At 40.8% G+C, this 17,948-nt stretch overlaps 1 protein-coding gene across 2 annotated transcripts; it reads right to left on the bottom strand.

Moving 5' to 3' along the window:
* Window positions 1–127: 127 nt before the first annotated feature.
* On the bottom strand, window positions 128–17,948 carry mybl2a (v-myb avian myeloblastosis viral oncogene homolog-like 2a). Of its 2 annotated transcripts, none has more exons than XM_084069749.1 (17): window positions 17,745–17,948; window positions 16,432–16,522; window positions 14,598–14,678; window positions 12,535–12,627; window positions 11,209–11,426; window positions 10,433–10,547; window positions 9,086–9,139; window positions 8,825–8,923; window positions 7,709–7,757; window positions 6,730–6,847; window positions 6,150–6,216; window positions 5,620–5,673; window positions 5,246–5,466; window positions 3,793–4,528; window positions 3,322–3,564; window positions 2,714–2,914; window positions 128–2,488 (listed from the first exon to the last, which is right to left on the bottom strand). In XM_084069749.1, exons 1-17 carry the CDS (start codon window positions 17,753–17,755, stop codon window positions 1,364–1,366), a joined length of 3,576 nt encoding a protein of 1,191 aa, XP_083925875.1. In that variant the 5' UTR covers window positions 17,756–17,948; the 3' UTR covers window positions 128–1,363. The 2 variants fall into 2 exon arrangements, with proteins under 2 accessions (XP_083925875.1, XP_083925876.1); XM_084069750.1 differs by lacking the exon at window positions 17,745–17,948 and adding an exon at window positions 16,998–17,056.

The following is a 17,948-nucleotide window of genomic DNA, read 5'->3' as shown; positions in this document are numbered from 1 at the left end:
ACACACACACACACACACACACACACACACACACACACACACACACACACACACACACACACACACACACACACACACGGCTGAAGGTTGCTTTTCGGAGAGACAGTCACAGGACAATGAAACAATGTAGAAAAACATAGCTTTATTGATTTTCATACTTTTTGGAGCTAGAAAAAAACAAATACAAAACAATTTTGCAGTGAAGGTGCTTACATTTTATGCTTAACACATTTTATATTTAGGATAAACCAATTCACTGGATTGAAGGTAATATGAAATCAATTAAACATCATTCAATGATTAACTAATTTTTCACTTTCAACCCCCCTTCCCCCACCAGTGTAATTTTAGGCTTAACCCTAGAGCACAAATGATTAAGGCTTAGTGAAAACATTCACAGAAACATTGGTGAGCAAAAGAACAAGTACAGTAAACATTTTAACACATTAAATACATGAATCCATCTTAATATAGTCCACAGAAAAAGTAACAAAACTGCATATGGTATGCATCTACCACAGAAAACTGATAAACATCAGGTTGACAATAAACACCATTAACCAGAGGTAACTGTTTTTTCATACATTCCAAGGCCTATTACTTGCCTCCTTAAAAGCCAGCTCTTCTTTTTTAAGGTCCCAAAACATTACTCGCTCAGAGTAAATTACAGTAAAAGTAATGAATATAACCATACACAAAAAAAGTGTGGATTGAAGGAAAAACACAATTATATAGTTTCATGTTCACTCATTACAGGAACATGCCTGAAAATGATCCCAGTTCCTGGCTAGAATTGAGGGTTTAATGAATGAATAAGAATGTTGGTGGGTATATTAAGTATCAGCAGGTCATAAGGCTACAGCGTAACATCCATGAGGAGGTACACCGCACCGGACCCCAGATGACCAAGAAAAACAATAGCATAAACCCAATAGCCTTATAATATAAATTCAAGGTTCAATTCAGTTTGTTTCTGCTCTGTTCTCTTTAAGGCATATTTGCACGTATATTTGTAAAATCTTCTTTAGGTAATGTAAAACACGTTGGTGACATGCTTTAATGTCTTTCATTCCAAATACTTGCATTCCTCTGAGCATGTTAGCGCTGTTTGCCATGGCAATTTTACTTGCTTTATTGTTTGCTTTACATTCAAGTGTAAAATTTTACTCTGGAAACTCTAAAACATATTATAATTGATCCATATAAAAGTATATCACGAATAATAGCATTTTTCTGTGAGGAACCTTAAAGTAAAGTGTCTGAATTGTATCAAGCATCACACATGTATAATCAAAAAGTATCTCCATACTTTTTTTACTCAGGTTCTATGACTGGAAGACAGCTTATGCTGTGTCATCTCCAGTCACATTTTGATGACACTGTTTGGCTTCTTTCCTGTCTTCCCACTCATGGAATCCCTGTAAAGCAAAAGCCTTTCTGTGGTGTGAGGGGGCAGATGGCTCTTCTTGGCCTTGACGATGCATGTGGCCATCGGGTAGAGCCGCTCAAAACCCCCCGAGGTCGCCGGTATGGCTAGCAGCCTCCTGGCCATGTCCTGAAGCTTGGGGAAACTGTGAGCGCAACTCCAATACAACAAGCTGGAGCTGTCATTGGCCAACTCTGGCTCTGCCAGATACTGCTCCAGTTCAGTCGAGGTCTTCATCATCTTGGCAGGTGGCTGGAGGCCAATTTGTAGCAAAAACATTGACTTGCGCTTGATGTCTTTGCTGTCGCAGGATTCATTGCCATTGCCTGAGCTGGTGCCAGGGGCTTTTTTGTTTTCCTGCTTGTTGTTCACAACGACAACCACCTGCTCCTTGATGGTCTCCACAGCCACCTGCTCCTTGATGGTCTCCACTACTGTCTGCTCCTTGATGGTCTCCACAACTGCCTGCTCCTCCATTGTCTCCACAACTGCCTGCTCCTCCATTGTCTCCACAACTGCCTGCTTGTCCATTGTCTCCACAACTGCCTGCTCCTCCATAGTCTCCACAACTGCCTGCTCCTCCATTGTCTCCACAACTGCCTGATCCTTGATGGTCTCCACAACTGCCTGCTCCTCCATAGTCTCCACAACAGCCTGCTCCTCGATAGCCTCCACAACAGCCTGCTCCTCGATAGCCTCCACAACTGCCTGGTTCTTGATGGTCTCCACAACTGTCTGCTCTTTGATGGTCTCCACCACTGCCTGCTTCTCCATTGTCTCCGCAACTGCCTGGTCCTTGATTGTCTCCACAACCACCTGCTCCTTGATGGTCTCCGCAACTGCCTGTGCCTCGATTGTCTCCCCAACTGCCTGCTCCTTGATGGTCTCCGCAACTGCCTGCTCCTCCATTGTCTTCACAACTGCCTGCTCCTTGATGGTCTCCACAATAGAAGCTGAGGCTCCCAGGCTTCTCAATGCGGCCTCCGCCATCGAGCGGGCCTGGAACTTGGATGGAGCTTTTAGGAATAATGTCTCTCCTTCCTCTTTGGCGTCAGAGAAAGGCTGAAAAGAAATTAAATCCCATATCATTAGTGTGTCTTTGCCATTTTCCCCAGATGGAAAAAGAAACAATTAAGAGGTTTTAAATATAATTCCCAGTTTAAAAGACCACAGAGAGTAAATGTCACAGTTACAAAAACTATTTTATTTAAGCCATCTCACATTTACACCACAGAAAAGGCATTCACGGATGAACAAAAAGTGGATTTAACCAACAGTGGGTAGTACCTGGAGTTTGATCCTGGGGTCAAGCAGAGTGGCTAGAATTAGATCCCTCTGGGTGATCAGGGCCTGGAAGTGGGTGTGGAGGCCTGTGCGCAGGGCCTTGGAGAAGTGGGTGTAGGTAGTGGTACGGTTCTCCAGGATCTTATCCAGGCCAATAAGAGAGGGAATGATGACGGAGAAGGTGACACCATTTCCTTGGAGGACCTGGGTCAAGAGGAAATGTACACAATGTTTCCACAGTGTACATATACAGGGCTCGAAATTGAGGCCGTTTTGGTCACAAATGCGCCTGAATTTGAATCTGTGCAACCTAAAAATATAATTGGGAGCACCTGTGCGACTGCAAATAATTGCTGTGGTGCGACCAAAACGGTCAAGTGAACCAAAACGGGCGACTACTTTCATAATTTTATGTTATTTGTAAACCGCACTATATTATTGTTATTGTTTTTATTAATTTCAAAAATCAACATATTGGTGCTCCTTAAATTATGGTGGGTGCTCCTAAATGTTTTACGGTGCTCCTTAATTTTTTAATTAGTAGCACCAGTGCTACCAAGTATAAAAAAGGTAAATTCGAGTAGAAATAGCACTGATACAAAAATGTTTACCTTGATTGCTTCTTCAAATGGAATTAGGAGACCCAGAATGTCGACCACCCGTTCGCGCTTGACCATCACCACGGGCGGGGCGGGGATTGAGTCCCTGGCCTCAATACGTGCCTGTGCCAGCAGGGTTATGATGGCTTTCCAGTTTGACTCCGGCGCCATCCGCCTCATGGACAACATCATGGAGTTCCAACGACAGTTTTGGGTAGGTGGGCACAGCGCCAAGCCGCACTCCTTCAGCAGTATCTGGATGACATAAAAAAGTTACAGTTAAGCTTGTAGTGCAAAGACTCGAAGCATTTATAATTGCAGAAAATTTGAAGACAATGTTTTGTCTTCAACACCAAAATAACCTCATGAACAAAAGATGGTCAACTCTCTTGCCTCTTCTTTAAATATGAAATCTATATTAATCTGTCAACAAGATTACATTTTGTTCAATGTCCCAAGTTTGGACGGCATGTCCTTTCTCACCTCACTCCAGTAAGCGCTATTCCTGAAGAAGGCCACTACATTGTGGACCTGAGAGAGCAAGTTCTCCACCACCCGAGAGTTCTTCAGTGCCTCGTTGATGACCAGCTGTAGCCTGTTCGCCACGCAGTGGGCGCTGGTACCGATCTGCAGCTCTGAGAATGGCGACAGCTCTGTCTGCTCATCGCCGGAGGCCTGCACCTGATCCTCCAAGAACGCCCCCATCTCCTCTCCGCCTGGGTCCCCCCTCTGAGACGAGGAGCACATGATCTTATAGTTGCAGAATATGTTGTTGGCCACCACGGCCTCCTTAGCCCAGCTTGTAAGAATGTAGCCTACGTTGTGTGGAAAGAGGCCGTAGCTCAGCAGTGCACCCTCCAGCTCCTGAGCCACGCCGGTGCTCAGGGTCTTGTGGGTGATGTGGCGGTATGCCACAGTGGGCCGGCGGATTTGCCACTTGTCATCCACAAAGTGGAGCTGCACGGAGACAATGGGGTCTTCCATCTTACGGGAGAGAACACCTGTGCTGCCCCCTGCCCAAAAGTCATAGGTGACGTGGATGACAGCCTGCCCTCTGTCTGTGGCTGCCAGACAGGCTTTGAGGTCACGGATGAGCTGGGGCTTGACGTTCTTCTCCACATCATCATAGAGACGTAGGCCCACAGTGCGCTGAGACAGCTTGTTGTACTGGGGGCAGATGGTGGACATGAAGGACCTGAAGCCCACACCTTCCACAATGCTGTGGACAACGAAATAAGTCGATTGGCATAGTTAGTCAGATTAGCATAGTCAGATGTAGTTCATCAAGTTTCCACTCTCCGTGTGCATTGTTGATGAAAGTTGAGTCTAATATATAGTTTTTGTTTTTGTTACAAAATGTGTGATTATGGTTGGCTTTGATGCAAACCTACTGTTTTGAAAACACCCCACCGTGTCTTGACAATTTGTGTAAGCCACAAGCACTATGCTACAACATATCTGATAATTCTGTATTCCCATTCAGTTTGGCATTGTGCCTTCATATCTGTCCCGATCGAATGAAGCATAATAAATTATACGTCGTTACCCAAAGTTTTAAGAAATATCAGAAAAAATCTTTTTGATATGAGTGTCCTTTTTAATTGAACTTTGCCCCCTGTTCTCTGCGTTTGGGGTGTTCTTTGTATTTCTTTCTGTTTTTTTCTGATCCTGTTTTTCTGGTATTCTGTTGTACTGTCCTTTTCTACTTAAATTTTGTGAAAATAAATAAAACTTTGATTAAAAAAACAAAACAAATATTATATACCTGTCCTGTATCTGAAATATCTTGTTTCAAAGGTCTTGCTCAGACATAAACTTGAGTTATACTCAGTTTAGCGCCATATCGTGCACCAAAAATATCAGATCTATGTATATTTGTTCCTTTTCAGTGCACAACACCATGTACACGCAAGTATAACTCAGGCTTAACTGTTACCTGAGGGGCATCATGTCCTCAGCTATCATTCTCAGGGCTGCATCAGTCAGCTTCATCTGGAGCTCTGTCTGAGTTCCCGGTGTAATAATGCCAGGGCTGGTGCTGGAGGTAGGACTGTGATAGGTGTTCTCTATCGTCGACGTCAAGGTCTGAGGATGAGTGATGGCCGCCTTCAGTTTGATTCTTTTCTGTGGCTCCTTTTTGCTCTTCTCCTTCTTGATCTATGGAAAATAAAATAAAAGCAGTAAGATCATGTTTGTTTTTGGCTGTGGGATGAGGGAGGTATGAGAGAGAGACAGAGCACCCGAGAGATATGCCTATTTTGATTTAATTAAATGGGATTTGAAAAAAGACTTGTCATTGTGTTATCTTACCACTAATGGAGATTCTGGCTTATTGTCAACAACAATATCACACCTGAAGTCCACCTGTAAAAACAGACCAGCTCAACAAAGCATTGTAAACATCACAATGCAACATTATGGTTGTGTCAAATAAATCCGGCAGAGTGGCACCACGTTGGCCTGGGCCGCGGTGTGCGGTCCAGGCACCCTAGGCTGCAATGCCAGCCTGACAGCGTGTTGCGGATTCGAAACCCGATCCCCACGACCTTTGCTGCGTGTCACTCCCCATCTCTCTTCCCATTTCCTGTCAGTGTACCATCCTATCATTAAAGGCATAAAAGCCCAAAAACAAATGTTTGAAGGCACTGTCAAAGCGATGTATTGATACCTAAGTCAAACAGCAGTTGTGGTGTAATTATAGTGTAGAGTGTAATTCCCATCACTTGTTGGAGGACTAGAATGGTGGAGCTTAAGATGTGTGCATTGAGTGTTGTCTCTAGTGAAAATGCTCCCAATACTGGACTGTTCTTGTGCTTTAACAATGTGTTTTTCTGGTTTACCTTTGGCTGCAGTGTTGTGGCTGTCCTCTCCATCACAGCTGAACCTTGGCTCTCAGTTGGACTTTTACTGTCGATGGTCCAAATGTGTGGTTATAATACATTAACATTAATATTCAAACATTAACATAAATGTTAGGATCTCAGAGGTGAAGTTTGCTTGGAGAGGTCCAAATGTATTTTGTTAAGTTCTATTATCAGTCTGTTGTCAAAAAGCCAATCGGCAAACCTTTCAAAGAGCCCAAAATTGTCTGATCCAATCGGCATCGTCCTCAGAAACATAGGCAGTTATGGGTAGGTATGACGACATGATGAACCAACAATGGAAAAGGTGAAGGAATTTTCTCATTCCTGGCAATTATCATCTCACCTCAATTATGTCAGACTAGTACTAAATATTTGTGTATAAACCGTCTATCTATCAGCACTTTGGATGACACCAAACCCTAATGCAGAGGACAGTGCTAGGTTTATTCATATATAATTTAGATTACAGACACTCATATTTGATGCTGTTAAAATGTTTGACTTAGCTCAAAAACACCAGACAATTTGTGTCCAGGCAAGAGGGGAGGTGACTTACGTGACACTTGAGACTGGAGAGCTGCCCGTACATATGTGTCTATGTGCTGTCCAGTCTTGGGTCTGACAGTGAACGGAGCAGTAGAAAGCATCCTTGCAGCGCACGCATCGTTTATTCGCTGTTGGATGACATTGACAGTAGATCAATGTCATTCTTTGGGAGTGTGCTCTCCCAAAGAGTTGTATGAAGCACAACATAACACCACACAGACAGACATGCAACTTTTAAAATGTACTGCTGTACAATACAATAATCTAGGTGTAGAGCCTTTACCTTTAGGTACTACAGTGAGGGGCAACTGGGTTGACTTTTTTGTTTGACGCGTGCAATTCATTCAATATCCAGAGAGTGCTTTTATCTTTGGATATGTCAATCCATTTATTAACACAATTAAATCCATAGCGATGACAAACTCAAACAGACATGAACGGCGGCCTGGTACGGTGCGAACACGGTAGAAAACTGTGTGGCTTCTCCCGTTGCACACCTGCCCACAATCACCCACTGACAGGTATATCATGGTTCCCATAGCAACCACGTAACCATGTCAATCACTGACTGTGATTGACATGACATCAAAGTCATTACCAAGGCCACACCATTCAATTAAATAAACAAAATACACAGAAATTGTATTTTGGCTCCAACACTAGGGGTTATTCTCGTTACATACAGATATTTTTATCCAATTCTGAGACTTGTCTATGCTATGGTGATATAAAGCTTATGTATTAGCATTCTGTAGCTAAAACTCATATGTTTGAACACATTTTAACCAAAAATTAATACTCTGCCATACAGATTGATTTAAATAATGTATTCATTCAAGTAAGTGGAGGATTGTAGTAGTAGTAGCACATACCTGGTAGAATTCAGTTTCACTAAAAAGATATTTGAAAATATATAGCTTCAGTGTCAAAAGCTTCTTTTGAAAGTATAGGCTTAAGCCATGTCATAACTTTGGGATGCCCGTACTTACCTTGCTGACTGCAATAGTTGCACAAAGATACCAAGGTCATTTCTGTAAGCTGTAAATGTGAGAGAATTCATAATAAGAATAATGATGTCAAGAAGAGACCACACCGATTAACCCATTAAGACCGGGAAAGCCTCCGTGTCATTTTAGATGTCTTTCTATCTATGTTGTAGATCTGTAAATCTTGAAAATGTGTGCTAATCTTTGAATATATATATTATTTTAAAGCAAACATTTGAACTCAAATGTTTGCTTCTGAGGGTCCCTCTCCCTCGAACAAAATATGGGTGGAGGGTGGTTGGTGGCCATATACATTTTGGGGGTCCTTGACATGAAAAAGTTTGAGAACCACTGATATAGCAACACAAGTTTTTCTGAAAACTGTTTAGGATTCAGAAGACATTTGTAGAATCGGCCTCAGGTCTAATGGGTTAAAGGGTAATTTCGGCCTACGTTATTCTTACCTTTATTATGACGTTATGATATCCTAGGACGAGTGGTACAGTACAGAAATTCCATAACTCCATAACGGATCCGCCACAGTTAAAAACATGGGTTCTTGCTTTAAATGGTGTATTTTAATAGCTTTTCTTTTTTGTTGCAGAGATCCGATGTTTACAGTGAGAGAACACTATGCAACTTGTTGTTATTGAACGCGCTCGACCGTAAGCCGAGCTTTCACAACGTCATAATAAAAGGTAAGAATAACGTGGGTCAAAATTCCCCTTTAAGGTGCGTTCACAGTTCACACCAGATGTGATGAAGACAATAGCGCCGTTGATTTAATTAAGGAGCCATGTCACTCTATTCAAGTGACATATTGTGAATTTGGTCACCAGTAGGGGTGCAACAGTTAATTGGACTAATCAGTTTAATGGATAATAAAACAAATACATTATAATAATCTATAATTGAATAAAACAATTGATTAATAATCAATCTCTATTTTGGGCATGTCAATATAGTCAATGTAAAAAAAAGATATATATAAAAAATGTAGCCCATCAAGCAAGCTCACTAGATGTGCTATTTTCACAGTTTTGAAACAACACCGTTGTGCGACGGAATATAAAATAGGGCTGAAAAAATAACTTATTTTCTATCAATTACACCACGTACCTTGCTCTGTCCCCTCGATGTCAAGGTCTGAGGATAAGCGATCGCCGCCTTCTGTTTGATTCTTTTCTGTGGCTCCTTTTTGCTCTTCTCCTTCTTGATCTATGGGAAATAAAATAAAAGCAGTTTGTTTTTGGCTGTGGGATGAGGGAGACAGAAAAATGGGAATGAGAGAGACAGAGAGACTGAATGATAGAGGGATATGCCTATTTTAATTTAATGAAATGTGATTTGAAAAAAGAATTGTCATTATGTTATCCTTACCACTACTGGAGCTTCTGGCTTATTGTCAACAACAATATCAACAACAAAGTCCACCTGAAAAAACAGACCAGCTCAACAAAGCATAATATAGCATCGTAAACATCACAATGCATGTTGTATTAAGGCACTGTCAAAGCGATTTATTGATATCTCTATTTTGGGCATGTCAATATAGTCAATGTAAAAAGAAAATATATATATAAAAAATCACACCCAGTGTGAAGTGGGCGGTGTGTGGTCGTCACAACATGACTCACTTAAAAAAAAGTGCCTTTTTTTTAAGTCCATACTGCTATTCATAGGGCTGCACAAGTGTCATGTGTTTCGCTAGCCAATCACAGTCCTGAATTTGCAAAGTCAGCCAATCACATTACAGCTAGTGGTGATGACACTAGCTGTAATGTGATTGGCTGACTTTGCAAAAGTATAGATTTGCATTGACTGTGGAAGGGTTAGGGGTGTAGACTGCGTTGTAGACTATTGGCCAATCACGGTGCAGGATTGGTCAGTGTCCAAAACTCACTTATAGGGGGCGGTTACACCGCCCCAAAAATCACACCCAGTGTGAAGTGGGCGGTGTGTGGTCATCACAACATGACTCACTTAAAAAAACATATATGTGTTTTTTTAAGTCCATACTGCTATTCATAGGGCTGCACATGTGTCATGTGTTTCGCTAGCCAATCACAGTCCTGAATTTGCAAAGTCAGCCAATCACATTACAGCTAGTGGTGATGACACTAGCTGTAATGTGATTGGCTGACAAAAGTATAGATTTGCATTGACTGTGGAAGAGTTAGGGTTGTAGACTGCGTTGTAGACTATTGGCCAATCACGGTGCAGGATTGGTCAGTGTCCAAACCTCACTTATAGGGGGCGGTTACACCGCCCCAAAAATGTAGCCAATCAAGCAAGCTAGCTTGTAGGTGTGCTATTTTCACTGTTTTTAAACAACACCGTTGTGCGACAAGATATAAAATAGGGCTTAAAGGAGTAGTTCACCCCAAAAAATGACTTATTTTCTATCAATTACACACTCCATGAAGCCTTGAATTAATGGAGATTGTTTTGTTTTTGTCACATTCCTAAGCCAATCATTTGATGACCGGTGGAGTCTCCGGTAGGAGACTCAATGGAGACTCTTTGAGTCTCCTACCGAAGACTCCACCGGTTATCTTAATGAATATATAAAGATTGTCCAAACTTTCTGGGATTCGGATCCACTCACATAACATATGCAATATGCATGCATCTCACTAATGTAGATTAAAATAAACCATAAAATGCTATTTATCCAAATCCAGAGAGCTAGCCAAAGCTAATCTTGGTTGTCTCTGGATAGCATACCTCTCCCTGCCCAGACTGATCAGGATCCAGAGACATTGCCTCGTCCTTGTAGGCTCCCAACTCAGCCTTACGTCTGATGGTACAGTTCCAGTGGTTCTTTATAGAATTATCTGACCTGCACAGGGGATTGAGAATGACCATTATTAGCAAATGTCTTCATATAAATCAAGCATCATCCTCGGTCACTTTTTCCTTCTCGGACCAACCCTGCCCTTTAAACGAGTGCAAATTGACCCGAGACCATGTTTTGCCCCGTCCGTCCGCCTGTGTGTGTAGGAGCAGAACCTCTGACCCAATCGGCCTGTTATAGCGCCAACAGTAGGCCGATCTTTCCTTAACACATTTTTTTTATATTACTCCAACAGATTTTGTTCAAACATCATGCAAATCGGTACACATTATCTCTATAGTCATGTGATCAAGACGGATCTGTCACCAGGTGGCCAATTTTTGCAAAACACACAACACACATAGCCCTCCTGATCCCTGCCTGACGAAAAACCTAATAACGTGTGTTATACACATAAAACAATATCTTCCAGGATAACAACTTATTTTCCAGGACATTTAAAATATTTTAACATTTTACATGACTTGAGAATTGCATAGGACCTCAATGGAAACAAGACCGCAAGGACTTTTTTGGACAGACCTTTTAGACAAAGTATTATAAATGTAATTGTGATGTTTTACATTTTTTTGCCTAATAAAAATGTCAATCAATCAAAGCATTAAAATCCCAGGTGTTGATTGTTTACCTGTGCAAACCAACCCACCTTCCAGGAAGCAGCTTGGCGATCTCAGCCCACCGGTTGCCCAGGATGGCATGGGCCTTGTAGATGATCAAATCTTCTTCCTCAGTCCAGGGTGCTTTTCTGAGGAGCGGATCTAGGTTGTTGTGCCAGCGTTCACGACATTGTTTCGCCGCCCTGCCCTTGAAGTGAGCTGCGATAATTTGCCATTGCTTGCCATATTTGCAAACCAGTTCAATCAACTGTGTAGCAAACATATGGACAGAAACACATAATATGTTAGAACAAAAAAGGGTTTTCAAAGAAGTACTGCTTGATTCCAAAAAGGTGTGGACTGCAGACTTGCAAAGAAATAATATATTAGATGAGATTTAATCATTTTCAAAAGTGCCTCTACTATGGGATGCTATGTCAAATGTTGCCTCTGTCACTATTTCTCCTGGTTGTGGAGCAGACCAGAGTCCAGAACTAATACTCATTGTTTATTTTAACCCATTTTGGGCGGGAACCCCTATTTGTAACTATACCTTTCTGGACGGGAAACCCTTTTGGGGTTCTTGTTGCTATGTATAGTATATAGCAACATACATTTGTTGTAATTTTTGAATAAATATTTGAAGTTTTTCAGAAAACTTATAGTAGGTCAGGATTTAGAAGGCGTTTTTAGAATCGGCCTCTGGTCTAAATGGGTTAATCTGCAATGGATACCAGGTGAGCACAGAAGTATGCCCAATTGAATCTCAATAGCTTTCCTCTGATAGTGGAATCTAGAGGTTCTTAACGCCAGGAGTACTGCTAGTACATCTGGCTAATTAGACACACACACACACACACACACACACACACACACACACACACACACACACACACACACACACACACACACACACACACACACACACACACACACACACACACACACACACACAGCTACTTCTACAATCACCTCCAGTCTTGCAACTGTTCTGTTGTGGCCACTATTACCAAATACAATACAAGTGCAATGCAGAATGCTACTGCGGTCTGTGTACACAATACAACAAGTGCAATGATTCATATTTATTGCACTTTTATTCATCATTATTAGCCTGTACAGTATAATGAACACATATTCTACTTTTTAACTTTACTTTTATCGATAATTTAAAACATTTACAGTATAAATATTTCATAACACAAGTCTGTCATTATTCAGTGTAATGCACCTGACCTCACCAAGATTTTTTTTTTTTTGTGCAAACATACCTTGCTAATTCTGATAATGTTTAAGACTATCACTAGGATATATTTGTAAATAGTATTTGTCCCTTCTTTCTATTTTTTCTCTCATTAGTTTGTTTCATGCTTCACCTCATCATCTTTCTCCTTCGTCCAGAACCACTTCACCATGTCATGGTCCAGATGCTTCTTCCATCGGTGTATACACTGCATGTTTGTTTTCCCCTGTAGCAGCAAAAACAATTAGTCATTGCAACATTATCTTTTGTCCATTTTTAATTGGTGTATTCCTCTCAAGATTAGATATTTGCTACTTTATTGCCCACTATATTTGCATGAAACAGAAATTATTCTTTAGTTAAATGCACTTTGCCCACTGCTGGTTCAAATAATTATGAATCAATGGACTAATCCATTTTAGTGGATAGTGTGCTGCAGTCTCCCCTCCTCTTCCAGTTTCTTTGGCCTCCCTTTTGAAGTTCCATCACTTTTTTATTTCTTCCTCAAAGCTAGACCAAAATATAAATTGGGCTGATATATCGGCCATTATTTGACTTTTTTTGGTATCTGCATTTATCCAGCCGATGTTTAACCGCTTTCAACCTGGCGTCTCTATTGGGGGCATTTCATTAAAGGCTAAAACTTTCAAACTTTTTCGAAAGAAACAAGAAATCGGTTCTACAACTCATCACAACGTGTCACAATACGACACATTGTGAGCTTGTAGATGTTTTTTGTTTTTTTTTCAATTTTTGGAAAACTTTAAATCACATCAAGTTTTTTATATTGATTAAAATTGATTTAGCACTTTTTGACATACGGTACCATCAGTCAAAACATCGGTAATCGGTGGGCTAGGACTCTCCAAAATCGGGATCGGCATCAGACCCAAAAATCTGGCATTGGTTGACTCAGGCTCTACCCTCTAAACGTAAATATATTTACGTTTAGAGGGTAGAGCCTGAGTCAACCGAGACTATGTTTTGCCCCCTGTCCGTCCATCCATTTTTTTATAATAAATTAATAATAATACATTTTATTTGTAACGCACTTTATATTTGAACCAAATCTCAAAGTGCTACATATTCAAATAATAATAATAATAAAAACAGTGAAATTAATACAATTCAGATCAAAGGTCAGCTATACACAGTTAAGGAAAAAAACACACATGGCATCACTGAGTCCATCTAGGCAAATGCCTTGTTAAAAAGAAAGGTTTTTAGTCCCCTTTTAAAAGCGTCAACGGACTGTGGTGCTCTCAGATGGTCAGGGAGGGCAATCCACAGCCGAGGAGCAGCTGAGCAGAAGGCCCGGTCCCCCATGGTGAAGAGCTTTGTCTTGTGGGGTTTGAGTGTGATAAATAAGTGTGATATTAGTCCTACAGATTCAAACATCACGCAAATCGGTACACATTATCTCTATAGTCATGTGATCAAGATGGATCTGTCTGATTTTTCATATTACATCCTGACTGTCTAAGATTGGCATCTAAAGTTTGCAGGAGTGATTCCACAAAACTATATCCTACACTCCCACAAATCAACATATTGTGTCTGACTGTGCAATAACATCATCAGCATTAATAATGCTGGCCCATAATAATAAATAACCTACTTGACCTGGCAGAGACCTTTTCCTAGTTCTTTTCCCAGCCATTGTCTTCAACATTTTACATACCGGTACATTATATGAACTTAGACATGGAAATGCATTGGGTATTGATGGGGTAAAATGTCACCATTTTACACTGAATGATCTGCCATGTTGTGATTTATGATGAAAAACTGGTGAACTGTTAGTAATTTTTCGTACATCTGACAAAAAACGTGTGTATCAAGAAATTCAGAACAATGTGTACACACGTCTATTTAGTGTAGAAGCTGTACAAACGTTCATACATACAGTATGGCCCCTGGTCTTCTCCTTCATACGTCACCAACAATACTCAGTTATGAGTATTTTGAGTTTTTTCCCCCCGTACTTGCATGGCAATCACAACACTACGTGTGAACATCATGAACATCATGTCATTAAAAACAACCATGCATTCAAAGTGTAGTAATGCCCACATATTGTATTGTCTAACCATGGATAACAAAAATCAAAGAAGAAATGCACACACAAACATAGTAAGAGATGTACAGTGTATGTACAGATGTACAGTACCCCCCCCCCCCCTCCTCAGTACTTACTGGTAGTGAGAAACTGGAAATAGTTTTCCAATCTTCGAATTTTCTTCCGAGTTGGTGGACCAAGATCTTGAGATTTTCATCCTGCAAATTGGAAGACAACAATAGCGCACAGTCTAATCATTAATAACACTATGTACTGATGGGTGTGAAGTGTCCAGGTCAAGTACATTTTAGGGGAGGGATAAGTATTTGTTAGTTTATGAGCCAACTCGAATTTCACAGCTAGTCTCGGGACTTAAATGAGCAATGCTACTTTGAGGCCGTAATATATTGTGATTATATCATGGCTACGGGCCAGGGGTTGTTGGTGTGATGCAAAGCAGACTGCCTTCAACACTAACATGATATATCATGTCCTCAGGTGTATTCATGCTTTTATGACGCAGTTAGCAGTGATTAGAAACAGGATCCAATCAAGTTTAACCAAAACCTCTGAGGTGTAGCATAGCAGTGGCTATACAACATAATGCTTTCCCATGGGGAGTTCCAATTTGACTGTTATGTAGCAACGTAGAACACACCGGTCCATTCGCTACTTCATAGCATTTATATTGATCATTTGTCCTAGTTCATTTCTCAAATCACTGAAATCAGCTTAAGGGTGAAGTAAGTGATACTTACAGTATTTTTTTGTTTTGTTTAAATAAGTGTTAACTAGCTCTACATTCTGTTAGCAATACTTGCTATAGTGTTTGTTCAGTAACAGGGGTCTCCCCGTATCTCCAGCTAGTACAGAAAATACAATTTCAGGTCAGGATACCAATTTCACCCAATCAGGAGACAGACCTTGTACAGGACACAGAATAAAGAAGTGAAATTGGAAGTCATGACTCATGACACGAAGAAATGAAAAGACACATTTTTAACTGGAACACTATAAATTGAAGCTCATAAATGAGTACTCTCTCATCATAGCACCACAAAGGCCTTAAAACCCAGACATCCCAAAACAAACTGGTAAGGCTACTTCTTGGCCTTACATCTACAGTACAACTCATTTAACCCCTGCTCACTTTGCTAGGGTCGGATGGCTCAGGGTAGAGGACAGAGTACAGCAACTTGCAATGGGCCTGGTCTACAAGATACGCTACACCACAAATACACCCATGTACCTGTCAAAGTACTTCACAAACGTCAATGAAGTCCACAATCACAACACCAGAGGGAGCACCACTAATCACGCTCAACACAGATTTGGCTCAAACAAGGGGTTAAATTTGTTCTCCGGCTCTGCCACAAAAATGTGGAACGCCCTACCAACAGTCGTAAAGGAGTGTAAATCCCTACTCTTCTTCAAAACCGCTCTAAAAGAGCACTTACAGGTGCCTGCAATTCGAAACTGGCCCCTGTAAAAGTCAAGGCCTAGCCCTAATAGTTTATATGATGTTTTGTATAGTAGTGTATATGTGTCTGTCATTAAATGTTTAAATGAATTGAGTACAAAGGACCCCAATGGAAACAATCCATAGGCTTTCTTGGGTTTAAAATCCTCTTAGCAGAAATTGTATTGAACTCTACTTTCTTGTGCTTTGTTTTGCTGCCGTGTTCGCAGCATTCGAAATAAAGTATTCAATCAATCAATCAATCTCCTGATTGGATGAAAGTGACAACCCACCTGACAATGTATTTTCTGTTTATTAAAGAACTGAAGGGACAGTGAGACCCCTGTTATTGCACAACACTCGATAGCAATGATTTACTGAATGTACTGTAGAGCTTTAAACATTTTTAATAAAAAAACGTTTGTCACCAGAAAATATCACTTACAATACAAACTTTAAAATGTAAATATCAATGTGTTGGTTATGTGGTAAAGATTCTAATTAGACCTCACCTCTTCTGGTGTCCATTTAACTTTCATGTCTGCTGAATCTGAATCTGCGTCACTGTCACTGTGCAGGTTGTCATCTCCATCCTCTTCCATACTGCAAACAGACAAAAGGGTGTAAGTTCAAACATGTTTTAATATATTGACTTATTAAACAAAGACAGAGCATAAAGAAGAAAACTGCAAAAGCAATACAAATTATAATTTCAGAATAGATTTATAAACGGTATAAACAATAACAACATCAACCAGCAACAATTATAATTTAGATGGTAGAGCAGTTGTATCAGTTGTCTCCACAAAACAATGAACGATACAGTAAAGGTATTTTTACTGTGTGTGTGTGTGTGTGTGTGTGTGTGTGTGTGTGTGTGTGTGTGTGTGTGTGTGTGTGTGTGTGTGTGTGTATGGGGGGGTCAACACTGAGTCCATAGTTTGCAGACTATGCTAGCTAACTAACTGCACAAAAGAGAGGCAAACAAAACAAAAACATTTGAGACATGAAAACTAACAGCACTATACAACGCTTAACATGTCTATCTAATAAAAACAGACAATATGACTTGTCTTACACAGTTACACATCATTTGTGGCTAGAAAGCTAAGCTAACTAGTCTGTGCTGTCAGCTCCACTCACTGACACGCTCTCAAGTGAAACGTTTTCTGACTGTTGTTGAATTGTTACAGCACCCCCTAGCGGTGGGTTTAAGCCAATGTCATCGAGTGAGCGCCCAACGTCCGATCACACAACCATTCTTCTTCCAACCTGCTTCTAATCTCCACCAACACGAAATGTAGAAGTATGTATCTCATCGTAATTGTAGAGTCCAAATGTACTTGTCCAGGCGTAGACTACTACAATAGCAACCACTCAGGAAAAGTACGGGTCAGGTGGTCAAGAAAGATGGAACGTCTGAAGTCCAGACTTTTTAACACATTTCTCAGGATACAGCGTGGTCAGCTCACTCTCTGACAAGAGAACGGCGCTGCTTTTAAATGGACAGTGGACAGACAGTGGTGTAAAGTAACTAAGTACATGTACTCAAGTACTGTACTTACATTGCACTATTGATACTTTTACTTAAGTAAAACATTTGAGTACTTTTTCCACCCCTGACAGTGGACACCATGGGGGGGGGGGGAATACTAACCGTTTTTACTCACATCCTCGTTCAATAGAAACATGCACCACGTAGGCTAGTGTGCTAGTGTAAGGTTGGTTATGGGATGGGAATGTAACTATTCATTGCATAATTCAGACATTTTGCACAGGTTGTAGGACTTGATACAGCAATGTGACGGTCCCTCTCCCTACTTACCCGCCCGACATCCTTCTTTCCTCTGCCAAGCAAATGGTTTAATATGAGAAACTGAGAAAGGCTCACGTGTCGTGAATGATATATTATGGACCCTCTCTTTATCTGGAATAAGCGCTTGTGTAAAGGGGTATGTTAACAACTTATAACGTTACATATCGATATGCAGAAGCGTTGGTGCTTTTACTGTGCTTAGCGCACGGTGGG

This window comes from Gymnoscopelus microlampas, assembly GCF_963454915.1.
Source record: "Gymnoscopelus microlampas genome assembly, chromosome: 10".
Lineage (NCBI taxonomy): Eukaryota > Metazoa > Chordata > Actinopteri > Myctophiformes > Myctophidae > Gymnoscopelus > Gymnoscopelus microlampas.
Note: the sequence above shows the minus strand (reverse complement) of the source record. Positions and strands in the feature narration are given on the sequence as shown.

Bases quoted from the DNA above. Each gene is read 5' to 3' on its own strand.
- mybl2a (XM_084069749.1), bottom strand. The intron at 10,548-11,208 runs GTGGGTTGGTTT...TCCCCTGTGCAG, and splicing joins GCCAAGCTGCTTCCTGGAAG to GTCAGATAATTCTATAAAGA. The intron at 9,140-10,432 runs GTATGCTATCCA...CTGTTTTTTCAG, and splicing joins ATCAGTCTGGGCAGGGAGAG to GTGGACTTTGTTGTTGATAT.